This window comes from Mesoplodon mirus (assembly GCF_964341445.2).
Source record: "Mesoplodon mirus genome assembly, chromosome: 3".
NCBI classification, from domain to species: domain Eukaryota; kingdom Metazoa; phylum Chordata; class Mammalia; order Artiodactyla; family Ziphiidae; genus Mesoplodon; species Mesoplodon mirus.
This window is the reverse complement of record NC_138978.1, coordinates 124,812,737-124,828,890: the sequence shown is the minus strand read 5'-3', so window position 1 is coordinate 124,828,890 and position 16,154 is coordinate 124,812,737. Positions and strand designations below refer to the sequence as shown.

Genomic DNA, 16,154 nt, shown 5'->3' with positions numbered 1-16,154 from the left:
AGGGTCTAGAACAGTACCTGGCTCATTATGACTACCACAGGTAACATTTGCTGGGAGCTTGCAATGTGTCAGTCTAAGTGCTTCAGAAGTAGTAATAAATAGTTGAATGACAGAAAGACTATAAATGATGCTCTGTGGTAAACAATATTAAGATAGAAGCCCAATTTAATAGGTTCTAAATAAGAGCTGTCATTAACCTGTAGTGCTACAAGTCTAAGTACAAAAATGCCCTCCATGGAGATGTGCCTTCACTTCCAAGCTGTCCTACATTTGAAAAGCTCTAAGAACAGAGGAGATAAACAGTATCATTTATTATATTATTTGTGCCAAAAACATGTCATACAGATGTCCATGCACAGAACCCCTGGCTTGAAAGCAAATTTGAGGGAGAGAGCAGGAAACAGCACTATGCCTGAGCAGGAAATACTAGTGTTATAAAACCTAAATGAGTGCTGTGAAACCTGGGAGGAGGGCTTCAATGGCAGTGACACCTGCTTCAATAGCAGCAGGAGGTAGTGGGAAGTGGCTAAAGTTCAAGCTTCCCAAATGTTCCAAAGAAGAGAGCAACACATCTGCAGGAAGCCTTCTAACAAGTATGCCAACTATTGTTCAAAGACAAGCAGAAACAAACCTGAAGAATACGGGTTTTCTGTTGATTATTTGTCGTTCTTCTCGACTTGGTCCTTTCCACTTCGTGTCTATGAACCCACCCTCGAAGTTCATGATTTAACCTATAAAATAGCTTAATTAGTTAAACATATTTCATAGAAACAGATGTCTCACCTTTGGTTGGAAATGAATTTAATCATATTCTGAGGCTCTAAAGAGCATTCCAAGTGCCTAATGGTTCAATATTCTTTTTTGATTTGAGAAAGCTAAGACACTTAATGTTAAGTTCTTTTTAATGACACGCATTTTTATATGGTAGCCTCCTCAATCATGAGTTCAAAATTCAAAAAAAATTAGAGCTAAATACCTGGCAAACATCAATATTGGATGCTAAGGTTTTTCCACAAAAAAGTATTTCCTGTTTCTGCTCTTGGACTATGTACACACGAATACTGGAGACACTGGAGAGCACAAAACAAATCATAGGACTCCTAACAACAAATGGATTCATTAAAGCCTTTGAATATCATGCTTTTTTGGGAAGTAGAAAAAGAATGAATCAACTGCTCAGGAGGAGAAATTTCAAGGTACTATAATCCAAATTTTCCAACACTGGAAATTAAAAAAAAAAAAAGGCCAGTTCAAATATAACTTCCCTTTATTTTGCTTACTCTTTAGAGTAGTTGTGAAGATGTCAGACTATACTTACTTAACTATAGTTGATTACTACGTATCACAAAAAAACTGAAGCCGTTTTTGAGGTTCAAAGATAGGATCCAAAATCACAGGAAAAAATTCAAGGGAAAAGTAGATAAAGAAAAGTACACTAATGTGAAAGTGACTCCAGAATCACATATCTTCAAATTATTATCTTCCTAATTTGAAGAAAAAGGTGTTTTCCACTATGAATGTTACCACTACAAGTCTAACACTTATCCTGAATTTTTATATTAATATCATTCTTCAGTTTTCAAATAAGACATTTAAGTATACAACCCCAATACCATCACATGAAATAGACCCATCACCATCTCTATCAGGTTGGTGGGGAAACCGGACAACAATTGATATGCTTATGGTTATTCAATAAATAATTCAGAGTTTTCTCAACCACTTGGTTAATCCGAACAAATACTTTTCTAGGTTCCAAAGCTAAACACAGGAACCCACTCAGATATATCTGCAACAACTGACAACACTCACCTGAGAGATTCTGTTGTGTTAATCAGGGGCTGACAGGGAGGTGGAGGAATATAGAGTAGTGGTTTTTCAGTTAGCACCATCAGGGCTTTGTCATTTGAAACAGAATGATCATATCTGAAACACAGATTTACAAAATGTGTTGGCTTCTGTCTTAAATTCCTAAGAAGATTGCTATAAGAAAGTCATTGCTAGTATTAAGTTTTCATGGAAATAAAAATATTGTATAAACAACAAAGTCCTACTGTATAGCACGGAGAACTATAGTCAATATCCTATGATAAACCATAATGGAAAAGAATATGAAGAAGAATGTGTGTGTGTGTGTGTGTGTGTGTGTATACATATAAAATGGAATCACTCTGCTGTACGGCAGAAATTAACACAACATTGTAAATCAACTATACTTCAACAAAAAAAGTTTTTAATATTGTAAATAGAACATACTGTAAGAAAGAAGTGAATGTAATTTAAAAAGGAGGGAAGTATAGACCATACAGCACCAATTTCATTTTCCAATTTTCTTTTTTTTTTTTGTGGTACGCGGGCCTCTCACTGTTGTGGCCTCTCCCGCTGCTGAGCACAGGCTCCAGACGCGCAGGCTCAGTGGCCATGGCTCACGAGCCTAGCCGCTCCGCGGCATGTGGGATCTTCCCGGACCGGGGCACGAACCCGTGTCCCCTGCATCGGCAGGCGGACTCTCAACCACTGCGCCACCAGGGAAGCCCTCCAATTTTCTACAGAGATTATCATGATAGTTCACATTTATTGCTCAATTATTATGTACCCAAAACTAGGGATACAATGACAACACGTGGCTCATGTCTTCAATGAGCTCAAGGCATACACAGTGTTGCTGGAACAGAGGTGGTAACAAAGTAAGAGGGGAAATTGGGGGAAAGACCCACTGATTGATAGGAAAGACTTACGATTGATAGGAAAGTATTATGTAACCAGGACTGAAGTTTTGTGGTCATTCTCAACTCTGTGATAACAGAACTGAATAGTCTCCTTAAAACAGTGTGTGTGGTAGGGGAAAGGGAAAGCATAAAATACTTGGTAGGAGAAAAGTAAAAGCCTTGAAAAGCTAAATATAAATTTTATAATCCCTAATAAAACAACAGAGTGCCATTAATCAGTTATTATATTAGCTTCAAAAAATATACTTTCCTAATCATCACAGTGATCTATATCATGCAAATTCATATCCAGGGTGTGATGTAGGGAGCAAAATCTGAGTTGAAAATTAGAATCTGAGCTGAGGGCATTATTGTTATTTATTCCTTTCAGTTGCCTATTGTAACCTTTCTCACTAAGAAATCTTAGCTCTATCTTGAACTTCTTTATATACAATACTCTGGATTTAGAAAACTGGATATATTAAAATCCAAAAAGAAAAACTATAAACACAAAATTGGACATAGCTAGATTTGTACTTTTCATTAATTCAATCAACAAATATTTACTGAACACGAACTGTGTGCCAGGTACTGTGTTAGGTGCTGGAATTCCAATAGGGAACAAGGGAAATGAAGTCTCCATCCTCAAAGACCTTAATGGAGAAGATGGACCAAATACAAGAAAACAAACACATAAAATAAATCCAAACTGTGGTAAGAGCTATGAAAGACATAAACATATGGTTGAAATAGAAAACCAACAACAATGCCTACTTTAGATAAAATGGTCTGAAAAGGAGATGGTATTTAAGACAAGGCATAAAGGATGAGAGGAAGCCAGCCCTATAGAAACTGGGATAAGAGCATTCTAGACAGAGGCAGTTGGGACAAGGGAGGGTTTAAGGAACTTAAGGAAAACTACTCACCAGCTGAAGAGTTGTAAGCAAGTGAGGGAGGCACAAGATGAGGTTGGAAAGACAGAGACCAGATTATGATAAGGAATTACTAAATGTAATAAGAAGCCACAAAAGGGTGTTAAGTAGAGAAGTGATATATTTTAATTTACGTTTATGCCTTGCCATTGTTACCAAAAACAGTTTTGATAGAGGCAAAAGGGGAAGCTGGGAGACCAGTTAGGAGAGATCTATCGCAATCTGGGCAAGAGATGAAGATACTATGGACTAAGGTGGTGGCAAGGAAGATGAAGAAGAATGAACCAATTCAAGATAATATTTGGAAAGAACATCAACAGCACTTGTTGAAAGGAAGGAACCAGGGTTTCTGGCTTGAGAAACAGAAATGAAGAAGCCTCTTGTAACCATTTTATCCTGGGTTGTCTGGTGGGCGAGTGGTGAAGCAGTCCTCTCAGAGATGAAGGAACATGGCGCTGCCCCCACGTGCACTGTAGTCTCTGTCAGTACAGTGTCCAAACTGCAAGGCTTGACTGACCCAGTTTCAGTTTCCACCTGAGCTGATAAGAGCCTGCCTCCCTCAGGATCCCTGTGGAGCCGTGTGGATGACAGGGTCTTGGTGATCCGGCCAGGTGTCAGGCCTGTGCCTCTGAGATGGGAGAGCCGAGTTCAGGACATTGGTCCACAAGAGAACTCCCAGCTCCAAGTAATTTCAAATGGCAAAAGCTTTCCCAGAGATCTCCATCTCAATGCTAAGACCCAGCTCCACTCAACAACCAGCAAGCTAGAGTGCTGGACACCCTATGCCAAACAACTAGCAAGACAGGAACACAACCCCACCCATTAGCAGAGAGGCTGCCTAAAATCATAATAAGGTCACAGACACCCCAAAACACACCACCAGACGTGGCCTTGCCCACCAGAAAGACAAGATCCAGCCTCATCCACCAGAACACAGGCACTAGTCCCCTCCACCAGGAAGGCTACACAACCAACTGAACGAACCTTAGCCCTGGGGGCAGACACCGAAAACAATGGGAACTACGAACCTGCAGGCTGCGAAAAGGAGACCCCAAACACAGTAAATTAAGCAAAATGAGAAGACAGAGAAACACACAGCAGAGATGAAGGAGCAAGGTAAAAACCCACCAGACCAAACAAATGAAGAGGAAATAGGCAGTCTACCTGAAAAAGAATTCAGAATAATGATAGTAAAGATGAAACAAAATCTCGGAAACAGAATGGAGATAATACAAGAAACGTTTAACAAGGACCTAGAAGAACTAAAGAGCAAACAAACAATGACGAACAACACAATAAATGAAATTTAAAATTCTCTAGAAGGAATTGATAGCAGAATAACTGAGGCAGAAGAACGGATAAGTGACCTGGAAGATAAACTAGTAGAAATAACTACTGCAGAGCAGAATAAAGAAAAAAGAATGAAAAGAATTGAGCACACTCTCAGAGATCTCTGGGACAATATTAAACTCACCAACATTCGAATTATAGGGGTCCCAGAAAAAGAACAGAAAAAGAAAGGGATTGAGAAAATATTTGAAGAGATTATAGTTGAAAACTTCCCTAATATGGGAAAGGAAATAGTTAATCAAGTCCAGGAAGCGCACAGAGTCCCATACAGGATAAATCCAAGGAGAAACACGCTAAGACACATATTAACCAAACTATCAAAAATTAAATACAAAGAAAACATATTAAAAGCAGCAGGGAAAAAGAACAAATAACATACAAGGGAATCCCCATAAGGTTAACAGCTGATCTTTCAGCAGAAACTCTGCAAGCCAGAAGGGAGTGGCAAGACATACTGAAAGTGATGAAAGGGAAAAACCTACAACAAAGACTACTCTACCCAGCAAGGATCTCATTCAGATTTGACGGAGAAATTAAAACATTTACAGACAAGCAAAAGCTAAGAGAATTCAGTACCACCAAACCAGCTTTACAACAAATGCTAAAGGACCTTCTCTAGGCAGGAAACACAACATAAGGAAAAGACCTATAATAACAAACCCAAAACAATTAAGAAAATGGTAATAGGAACATACATATCGATGACTACCTTAAATGTAAATGGATTAAGGGCTCCCACCAAAAGACACAGACTGGCTGAAGGGATGCAAAAACAAGACCCGTATATCAAGTGTCTACAAAACACCCACTTCAGACCTAGGGACACATACAGACTGAAAGTGAGGGGATGGAAAAAGATATTCCAGGCAAATGGAAATCAAAAGAAAGCTGGAGTAGCAATTCTCATATCAGACAAAATCGACTTTAAAATAAAGACTATTACAAGAGACAAGGAAGGACACTACATAATGATCAAGGGATCAATCCAAGAAGATATAACAATTGTAAATATTTATGCACCCAACAAAGGAGCACCTCAATATGTAAGGCAATGAGAAAACCATAATTCAAAAAGAGTCATGTACCACAATGTTCACTGAAGCTCTATTTACAATAGCCAGGACATGGAAGCAACCTAAGTGTCCATCGACAGATGAATGGATAAAGAAGATGTGGCACATATATACAATGGAATATTACTCAGCCATAAAAAGAAACAAAATTGAGTTATCTGTAGTGAGGTGGATGGACCTAGAGTCTGTCATACAAAGTGAAGTAAGTCAGAAAGATAAAAACAAATACCGTATGATAACACATATATATGGAATCTAAAATTTTAAAAAATGGTCATGAAGAACCTAGGGGCAGGATGGGAATAAAGACGCAGACCTACTAGAGAATGGACGTGTGGACACGGGGAGTGGGAAGGGTAAGCTGGGACAAAGTGAGAGAGTGGCATGGACATATATGCACTACCAAATGTAAAACAGATATCTAGTGGGAAGCAGCCACATAGCACAGGGAGATCAGCTCGGTGCTTTGTTACCACCTAGAGGGGTGGGATAGGGAAGGTGGGAGGGAGAGAGATGCAAGAGGGAATAGATATGGGGATAAATGTATATGTATAGCTGATTCACTTGGTTATAAAGCAGAAACTAACACACCATTGTAAAGAAATTATACTCCAATAAAGGTGTTAAAAGAAATTAAGAAATAAAATAAAAGGATCATACACCACGATCAAGTGGGGTTATCCCAGGAATGCAAGGATTCTTTAATATATGCAAATCAATCAATGTGATAAACCATATTAACAAATTGAAGGAGAAAAACCATATGATCATCTCAATAGATGCAGAAAAAGATTTCAACACCCATTTATGATAAAAACCCTCCAGAAAGTAGGCACAGAGGGAACTTTCCTCAATATAATAAAGGCCATATATGACAAACCCACAGCCAACATCGTTCTCAATGGTGAAAAACTGAAACCATTTCCTCTAAGATCAGGAACAAGACAAGGGTATCCACTATCACCACTATTATTCAACATAGTTTTGGAAGTTTTAGCCACAGCAATCAGAGAAGAAAAAGAAATAAAAGGAATCCAAATCAGAAAAAAGGAAGTAAAGCTGTAACTCTTTGCAGATGACATGATACTATACATAGAAAATCCTAAAGATGCTACCAGAAAACTACTAGAGCTAATCAATGAACTTGGTAAAGTAGCAGGATTAATTACAAAATTAATGCACAGAAATCTCTTGCATTCCTATACACTAATGATGAAAAATCTGAAAGAGAAATTAAGGAAACACTCCCATTTACCACTGCAACAAAAAGAATAAAATACCTAGGAATAAACCTACGTAAGGAGACAAAACACGTGTATGCAGAAAACTATAAGACACTGATGAAAGAAATTAAAGATGATACAAACAGATGGAGAGATATACCAAGTTCTTGGATTGGAAGAATCAACATTGTGAAAATGACTATACTACCCAAAGCAATCTATAGATTCAATGCAATCCCTATCAAACTACCACTGGCATTTTTCACAGAACTAGAACAAAAAATTTCACAATTTGTATGGAAACACAAAAGACCCCGAATCGCCAAAGCAATCTTGAGAAAGAAAAATGGAGCTGGAGGAATCAGGCTCCCAGACTTCAGACTATACTACAAAGCTACAGTAATCAAGACAGTATGGTTCCGGCACAAAAACAGACATATAGATCAATGGAACAGGATAGAAAGCTCCGAGATAAACCCACGCACATATGGTCACCTTACTTTTTATAAAGGAGGCAAGAATATACAATGGAGAAAAGACAGCGTCTTCAATAAGTGGTGCTGGGATAACAGGACACCTACATGTAAAAGAATGAAATTAGAACAGTCCCTAACACCACACACAAAAATAAACTCAAAATGGATTAAAGACCTAAATGTAAGGCCAGACACTATCAAACTCTTAGAGGAAAACACTGGCAGAACACTCTTATGACATAAATCACAGATCCTTTCTCACCCACCTCCTAGAGAAATGGAAATAAAAACAAAAATAAACAAATGGGACCTAATGAAACTTCAAAGCTGTTGCACAGCAAAAGAAACCATAATCAAGACAGAAAGCCAACCCTCAGAATGGGAGAAAATATTTGCAAATGAAGCAAGTGATAAAGGATTAATCTCCACAATTTACAAGCAGCTCATGCAGGTCAATATAAAAGAAAAAAAAACCCAATCCAAAAATGGGCAGAAGACCTAAATAGACATTTCTCCAAAGAAGATATACAGATTGCCAACAAACACATGAAAGGATGCTCAACATCACTAATCATTAAAGAAATTCAAATCAAAACTACAGTGAGGTATCACGTCACACCAGTCAGAATGGCCATCATCAAAAAATCTACAAACAAGAAATGCTGGACAGGGTGTGGAAAAAAGGGAACCCTCTTGCACTGCTGGTGGGAATGTGAATTGGTACAGCCACTATGGAGAACAGTATGGAGGTTCCTTAAAAAACTAAAAATAAAACTACCATATGACCCAGCAATCCCACTACTGGGCACATACCCTGAGAAAACCATAATTCAAAAAGAGTCATGTACCACAACGTTCACTGAAGCTCTATTTACAACAGTCAGGACATGGAAGCAACCTAAGTGTCCGTCGACAGATGAATGGGTAAAGAAGATGTGGCATATATAGACAGTGGAATATTACTCAGCCATAAAAAGAAATGAAATTGACTTATCTGTAGTGAGGTGGATGGACCTAGAGACTGTCATACAGAGTGAAGTAAGTCAGAAAGAGAAAAATAAATACCGTATGCTAACACATATATATGAAATCTAAAAAAAAAAAAAGGTCATGAAGAACCTAGGGGCAGGACAGGAATAAAGACGCAGATGTAGAGAACAGACTTGAGGACACGGGGAGGGGGAAGGGTAAGCTGGGATGAAGTGAGAGAGTGGCATGGACACACGTACACTACCAAGTGTAAAACAGATAGCTAGAGGGAAGCAGGCACACAGCACAAGGAGATCAGCTTGGTGCTTTGTGACCACCTAGAGGGGTGGGATAGGGAGGTGGGAGGGAGGGAGATGCAAGAGGGAAGAGATTGGGGATATATGTATATGTATAGCTGATTCACTTTGTTATAAAGCAGAAACTAACACACCATTGTAAAGCAATTATACTCCAAAAAAGACGTTAAAAAAATAGAAACAAAAAAGCCTATTGTAGAGAAGTGGGTGGAAACAGAATATGGAGAAGGACCTCGAGTTTCACTGTGTAGGTGTTAAGTTTGAAATGTTAAAAGAGAATTCAAGGAAACTACTAGATATATGACTCTAGAGACTCAGAAGTCTGGACGGGAAACATAAATTCAAGCGGATATATAGAAATGGATTGTGGGCTAAATTACGGCAGAAAGAAAACAAAAAAGTTCACAGTTCCAAGCCTTAAGATTTGGATAGCGGAGGAGCCTACAAAGATGAAACAGAACCCATGAAAAAAGAGGAAACTAAAAATGTAGCAATACAAAAGGAGAATGCTTCAAGGAGGAGTGATCTACACAGCCAAGTGCTGAGGAAGGATCAACTAAGATGAAAACAAGTTTTCACTGAATTTGACAGTGCTGAATTCACTGGCCCCCTTGACAAAAATAATTTTGGCAGAGTGGAAAACTAACTTCAAGATAAAAGTCAGAGACTTCTATGTATGCCACATACAAGGGGAAAAAAGCAACAGCTGAGGGTATATAGATGATTCTTCCCTGCAGGATGCACCAGAAACATTCTTGATGTCCTTTCTTCTGCCTGTTAGGGTTAAGTTATTTGAAATAAAACAGAGATGGTGGTACACAAGTAATGACTGCACACAGAAAAGGAAATCAGCCTAAACTAGCTGCTGAGAGAGAAGAAAAAAAAACTCTGCCTTGCACTTGGTAAATTCTGAATGCTTATATAAAAAAAAAAAAAAAAAAAAAAAAAAACCCTGCCAAGAAAAAATATCTGTCACATACTTGTTATTTTAAAAATCAGGCCTGGGCTTCCCTGGTGGCGCAGTGGTTGAGATTCCGCCTGCAGATGCAGGGGACACGGGTTCGTGCCCCGGTCCGGGAGGATCCCACATGCCGCGGAGCGGCTGGGCCCGTGAGCCATGGCCGCTGAGCCTGCGCGTCTGGAGCCTGTGCTCCGCAACGGGAGAGGCCACAGCAGTGACAGGCCCGCGTACCGCAAAAAAAAAAAATCAGGCCTAAAATACAAATGCTTAAGTCCATCAGAAAAGTCTAAAACTACTATTGAAAATGTAATTCTGATTTATAATTTTATTTCCATGTGATAAACTCTAGTAATGATTTCTGCACATCTGTGCTGACTGGCTTTGTTCTATCAGTCAAAAATATTCTTTGGAAAAGAAAAAAAAAATCTGACAGGAAAAATACCAGGAAAGGGACTGGGTGGAGTTGAAGGGGAAAGAAAAGGGAGAACCTAAGCCAAAATGCAATCTGGAGGCAATTAGATCTACACTAGTCCTGAGATGGTCAGGGTTCTAGGCTGCCTGCAAACCATTCCATACCAATAGAAAAAATTTCAACAAATAAATCACTAAGGTGAAGGACAGTATTAAGGAGCTAGAGTTAATGAGAATTCCTGGACTATAGGTTCTGGCTGATGCTTTATGTGTAGGGTGACTATCCTTTTCCCTTTATCTAAGACAGTCCTGATTTATGCCTGACATCCTGACATAAATATTACTAGCACCACCTTTCATTCTTAGAAGTGCCTCAGTTTGGTTGACAAACTATATGGTCATATTATTTGTATACCACGCATTTCTAAGGCTGAAAAAATATATGCAGTTAATTATTAAATAAAAGGCAAATGCAATATTATAAATTACAACATTAAGAATCTACTCCTTTTTTATTTGAACCAGTTCTCGTAACTCTCCTAAAAAATGAAACATAACATAAAATAAGCTGCATTAAGAAAATAAATACAAATGTCATGGCTGAGTATATACAAACCACCTAAAATTCAGTTTAAAACAAATTCATACTTGGTGCTTTCAAATGTTTCACAAACACGTTTTTCGTATCTGTTATTCAGTATTTATAATAACAAAAGAAAGAACATCAAATAATGGACCAACACCTAAATCTCCCAAGTGCCTCAATAATAATCTTAGATATTTCAAGAGACTTACACGTAACCTTTACAAGAATCGATTACTAAGACCAGTAACCCAGATTATGCACAGGCAGTGGTGACTCTGGGGTCAGGGACAGAGAGATGGCTTGCATTTCATGCACTACTTTGAAAGCTGATAAATTACAGCCTAAAAGTCATCCAGACCTCTAGTTTGAACTAGTACAATCAGTGTACTGTGCTTTCCGGGAACCACCATATTACCTTACTCTAACATGGACATATAATAAGTGAAGGCTTCTATTTATTGTAGTTAGTGCAAAATAAGTAATATTCTTGTCAAGCTTACCTGAACGGTAATTTCTGGTGTCTAATCTCATTCCATTTTTAGCAACAAGCTGTACAACCTAAGTGGCACACTCTCAACTCTCACACATCCAAAGACTATCTATTAAAAATGTAACCTTTAGGGCTTCCCTGGTGGCGCAGTGGTTGAGAGTCTGCCTGCCGATGCAGGGGACACGGGTTCATGCCTCGGTCCGGGAAGGTCCCACATGCCGCAGAGCGGCTGGGCCTGTGAGCCATGGCCACTGGGCCTGCACGTCCGGAGCCTGTGCTCCGCAGCGGGAGAGGCCACAGCAGTGAGGGGTCCGCGTAGCGCAAAAAAAAAAAAAAAAAAAAAAAGTAACCTTTGCTGGATCTCATGTAGACAACAGAACTCAAAATTACGGGACATGTAGGGCAAACTTGGAAAAATTATTTAGTAAATTAAAAATTCTATTAAACTCTAGCAATATTCAGGGACACTCTTATGTGATCACTAAGATCAGTATTTCAGAAGCATGGCTAATTTGGGCACGTAAAAACAAAAGGCAGGAAATGTTAGGTTTTCCAACATCATGGCATCTATCACATTCTATGTTGCATTACAGTCACTACCATATAATTCTTTGGATCCTCTGCCACATTTAGCATAGTACTTGGCACACTGCAGCTTCCTAAAAAAAAAAAATGAATACTAGCATTTTTTCCAGGAAGACTAAATGAAGACAAGCCTGAAGGACTATGGTAATAATCTCATTAAATGGTATGGGTGTAACAAAGTAAAAATCAGGAGAATGATTCCCCTATAGCCTTTGGCCTGTAAAACCTTAGTTAAGAGTAAACAAATCTTTAATGATTTTCAAGCATTATTCTGTGCCACAGTTGCCACACTATGACCTCCCTTTGCCTTGTTAGTCACGGACCTAGCTCCATTTGGCTCTAATAACAATTACAAATAACACAGGGAAATGTTTATCAAAAAGTATACAGGTCTGAAAAGGTCCACTATAACCTTCTTCTAGTTGACATGACATAGAAATTGTATTTTCATAGAGTTAAGTCTTTTACTATTGACAAGCTATATGGAAATTTACCAAGACAGAATTAAATTATAACAAGGGAAGGAGATTCAACAAAAATCACAACAAGTAAAATGGTTTTATCTAATAACTACAAACAGGTTCAACCATATCATTCTACCAAATCATACCTATCACAGATGATATAGTAACAAATATTAAATATATTATATGTATAAACATGATAGATAAAATAACTATATGAAAGACATTATTTACAATATAGTATGTATATATTACATGCGTTTCAATTTGGATATTAGTACACACAAACTGAGATTTTTAAGGTCACATCTCTATAAGAATTCTGAAACTGGGACAGCTTTTAAAAAGTATATTTATTCTTAGAACTGATCTTAAGAGTAAAATTAATGAATGTCCTTGTAACTTGTTTGTTCTACTAGTTAAAATTGTGTATAAACAATTTAGATACAAATCTAACCTGTAGCTGTTTTTCTGGATGATACCATCTGATGTGTCTTGCTCCTCTTTAGCAGAAAATCCTAGAAGATGCCTCCTTTGATTTGTAGGGTTCACACCAGGATTCATTCTCCTGGGATCTCGTTCCAACATACTGAAAATTTTAAAATGTTAAGAAATAATTGAAATAAAAACATGTCATACATATGCATACTACATGTAACTCTGAAGCAAATCAAAATTCCTTTTGTAGCTCTATACACACAGCAAGAATACTAGGCGTAGAAGCAAGTCAAAACAGCTTACTGATATGGTCAAATCCCTAGCTTGGCATCCTGTACATATATGAAAAATAATTTAGAAAATAATTTTTATAAGTATAGAGGTACCTTATTTATAACCTGTTTAGACAAAGTCAGTATTCTATATGTTTTAAAAACTATAATTATGGGGCTTCCCTGGTGGCACAGTGGTTGAGAGTCCACCTGCTGATGCAGGGGACACGGGTTCGTGCCCCAGTCCAGGAGGATCCCACTTGCTGTGGAGCGGCTGGGCCCATAAGCCATGGCCGCTGAGCCTGTGCTCCGCAACGGGAGAGGCTACAACAGTGAGAGGCCCGCATACAGCAAAAAAAAAAAACAAAAACAAAAAAAACAAAAACAAAAAAATATATATCATTCAAGAACTTTTAGAATTCTAATTAGCAAAAGAAATTCACCTTCTAAGCAAGGAACAACATACCATCAACATCCTCAACTGAGTTGTTATTAAGATATCGAAAAGAACAGAGCCAAGAAATTGAGCCCTGCAGCATGCTCCTAAGAGCCTTCCAAGTTTGTAAAAACATAAGTTAAACCACTTATGAATTAATTGTAATATATCCTAGACCAAAATATCCTTGACCACAGAGATATTACAAGACTGTTAAACATTCTTCTAAGATGCATATACAGTATAACAGCAGCAACCATTTTTTGAGCACCTACTATGTACTAAGGAATGAAAGCTCAAAGAAAGTTGAGGCTCAAAGAGTTTAAACAGTTTGCCCAAGTCATGCTGTGATATGGTGATTTATAAAAAGAAATATATATTTGGTCACAACATTTTCCTGGCACAGAGCTCCTAAAACCCTTGGAATTTTCCAAGTGATAAGACCCATAAAGGTGCCTTTTGCTATGTCAGTGAGGCGAGCTGGAAGGCCCTTAGGTTACCTAAGGATAGAGAGTAGAGAGAACCATAAGAATAGAGAGTTGGAACTTTCAGTCCCACCCACCACCCCCCAACTCCAGGGAGGGGAAAGGAGCTAGAGATTGAGCTCAATCACCAATGGCCAATGACTTAATCAATCTGTCTCTGTCATGAAGCCTCCACAAAAACCCAAAAGGAAGGGATTCAGGGAGCATCTGGGTTGGTGAAGATTCAGGGACAGTGGTGAGCTTGAAGAGGGCATGGAAGTTCCCTGTCCATTCCCCCATACCTTGCCCTATGCAGCTTTTCCATTTGGCTGTTCCTGAGTTATATCCCTTTATAATAAACAGGTACTCTAGTAAGTAAAATGTTTCTCTGACTTCTGTGAGCCACTATAGCAAATTAATTGAACCTGAGGTCATGGGAACCTCTGATCTATAGCCCGCTAGCCAGAAGCACAGGTGAAAACTTGGATTAGCGATTGATGCCTGAAGGGGGTGTAGGGTAACTCTTGTAGGACTGAGCCCTTAACCTGTGAGATCTGACACTATCTCCACACTGTCTGTGTCAGAATTAAGTTTAATTGTAGGACACCCAGCTAGTGTCTGAGAATTGCTTGGTGGTATGGGAAAAACCTCCCCACACATTGGAACTGGGTGATCAGAACCCTTAGGGAGAACTGTTTGGTGGTGTGGAAAAACATACATTGGAATTGGTGTCAGAAACGTAAGTGCTCTGAGTAATTAACAAAGCCAGGATTTGGGTCCAGGATTAGAACATCATCACTGCATTATGTTGACATTTCCCAGAATGACTGTTTTTTTTTTTAAAGTTGTTTCAAACTAGTTTATTTAGGGGTTCCATTTTCACTCCTCAATAGATTTTATGTATTTCTCATATGCTTCTTCACTCATTAGTTCATCTAGTTCTGAAGGGTTACTGAGTGTCATCTTGATCAGCCAACCATCTTCATAACAAGATTTGTTGACAAGTCCTGGATTTTCTGCTAGAGCTTCATTAATTTCAGTTACTTCTCCTGATAGAGGAGAAGAGAGTTCACTAGCAGCTTTCACACCTTCCAAAGCACCAAATTCCTCGTTTGTTCAATTTTGTCCCAACTTCAGGCAGACTACAGTAAACAACATCTCCCAAAGCTTCCTGCGCAAAATTGCTGATTCCCACTGTTCCAACACCGTTTTCTGTTGTTACCCATTCATGTTTGTCTGTGAATTTACGACCCGACAGCAGAACTGGGCCGGTGCGCAGCGCCTGGACGGCGCCTGCTCGCAGTCCCCAGGGTCGCGGCGGACAGGGCGCCTTAGGCGCAGAGATGGCGCGCAGGCTGCAGACCGCGGCCCACACGCCCCGCGCCACTCGCAGCGCCATGTCTGCAGCCAGAATGACTGACTGATTCACTCATTTATTCAACATGTACTAGATACCTATTATGTTCCAGGAATCATATTTGATGCTAAAGGCTCAAAGATAAAAATCAAATACTGTGTGTGTGTGTGTGTGTGTGTGTGTGTGTGTGTGTGTATGGCGGGGGGGGGGGGAGAGTGATACAGACAAAAGATAATAAATAGAATAGGGGTTAATGCCGAGTGTTACAGAAGCATATAGCTAGGGCATTTGATCTTTACCAAGAGGATCATGAAGTTATCTTAAAATACAGGCAGTAAATAAACAGGTGGAAAGGAGGATGTGAGTGAGAAGGCATTTCATGTAGATAGACTAGTATATGAAAAAGGACACAGTCATAAGAGTTTGTTTTGCTTGGGGAATTGCAAGTAAAGCAGGAGAGGGTATGTAAGTGGACATGTGCGTGTGCAAGCACAGTGAGAAAGGGATCATCTCAGAGAAAGAAGGAAAAGAAAGGAGACTAACCATAATGCAAGGCTAGATTATTTATGGATGGCCCTGTCTGCCACATTATCATTAAGTCTAGCAATTTATTCAATAAAATAAACAAAACTGGTATGTTTT

General features: G+C 38.9%; 2 protein-coding genes across 5 annotated transcripts in view; both read right to left on the bottom strand.

Annotated features, from left to right (window-relative positions):
• ATF6 (activating transcription factor 6) overlaps positions 1 to 16,154 on the bottom strand; it is a 212,420-nt gene that overhangs the window by 129,301 nt on the left and 66,965 nt on the right. For all 4 annotated transcript variants that reach the window (XM_082614999.1, XM_082615000.1, XM_082614997.1 and 1 more), the window contains 3 exons: positions 13,003 to 13,134; positions 1,813 to 1,926; positions 632 to 731 (listed from right to left, as the gene is read on the bottom strand). In XM_082614999.1, coding sequence (XP_082471125.1) covers positions 632 to 731; positions 1,813 to 1,926; positions 13,003 to 13,134 — 346 coding nt within the window. The remainder of the gene's footprint in view (positions 1 to 631; positions 732 to 1,812; positions 1,927 to 13,002; positions 13,135 to 16,154) is intronic.
• On the bottom strand, positions 13,890 to 15,645 carry LOC309800696 (glycine cleavage system H protein, mitochondrial-like). Its single transcript, XM_082615001.1, is given in 2 exon segments — positions 13,890 to 15,266; positions 15,268 to 15,645. Coding segments are annotated over 2 exon segments (519 nt in total). The 5' UTR covers positions 15,555 to 15,645; the 3' UTR covers positions 13,890 to 15,034.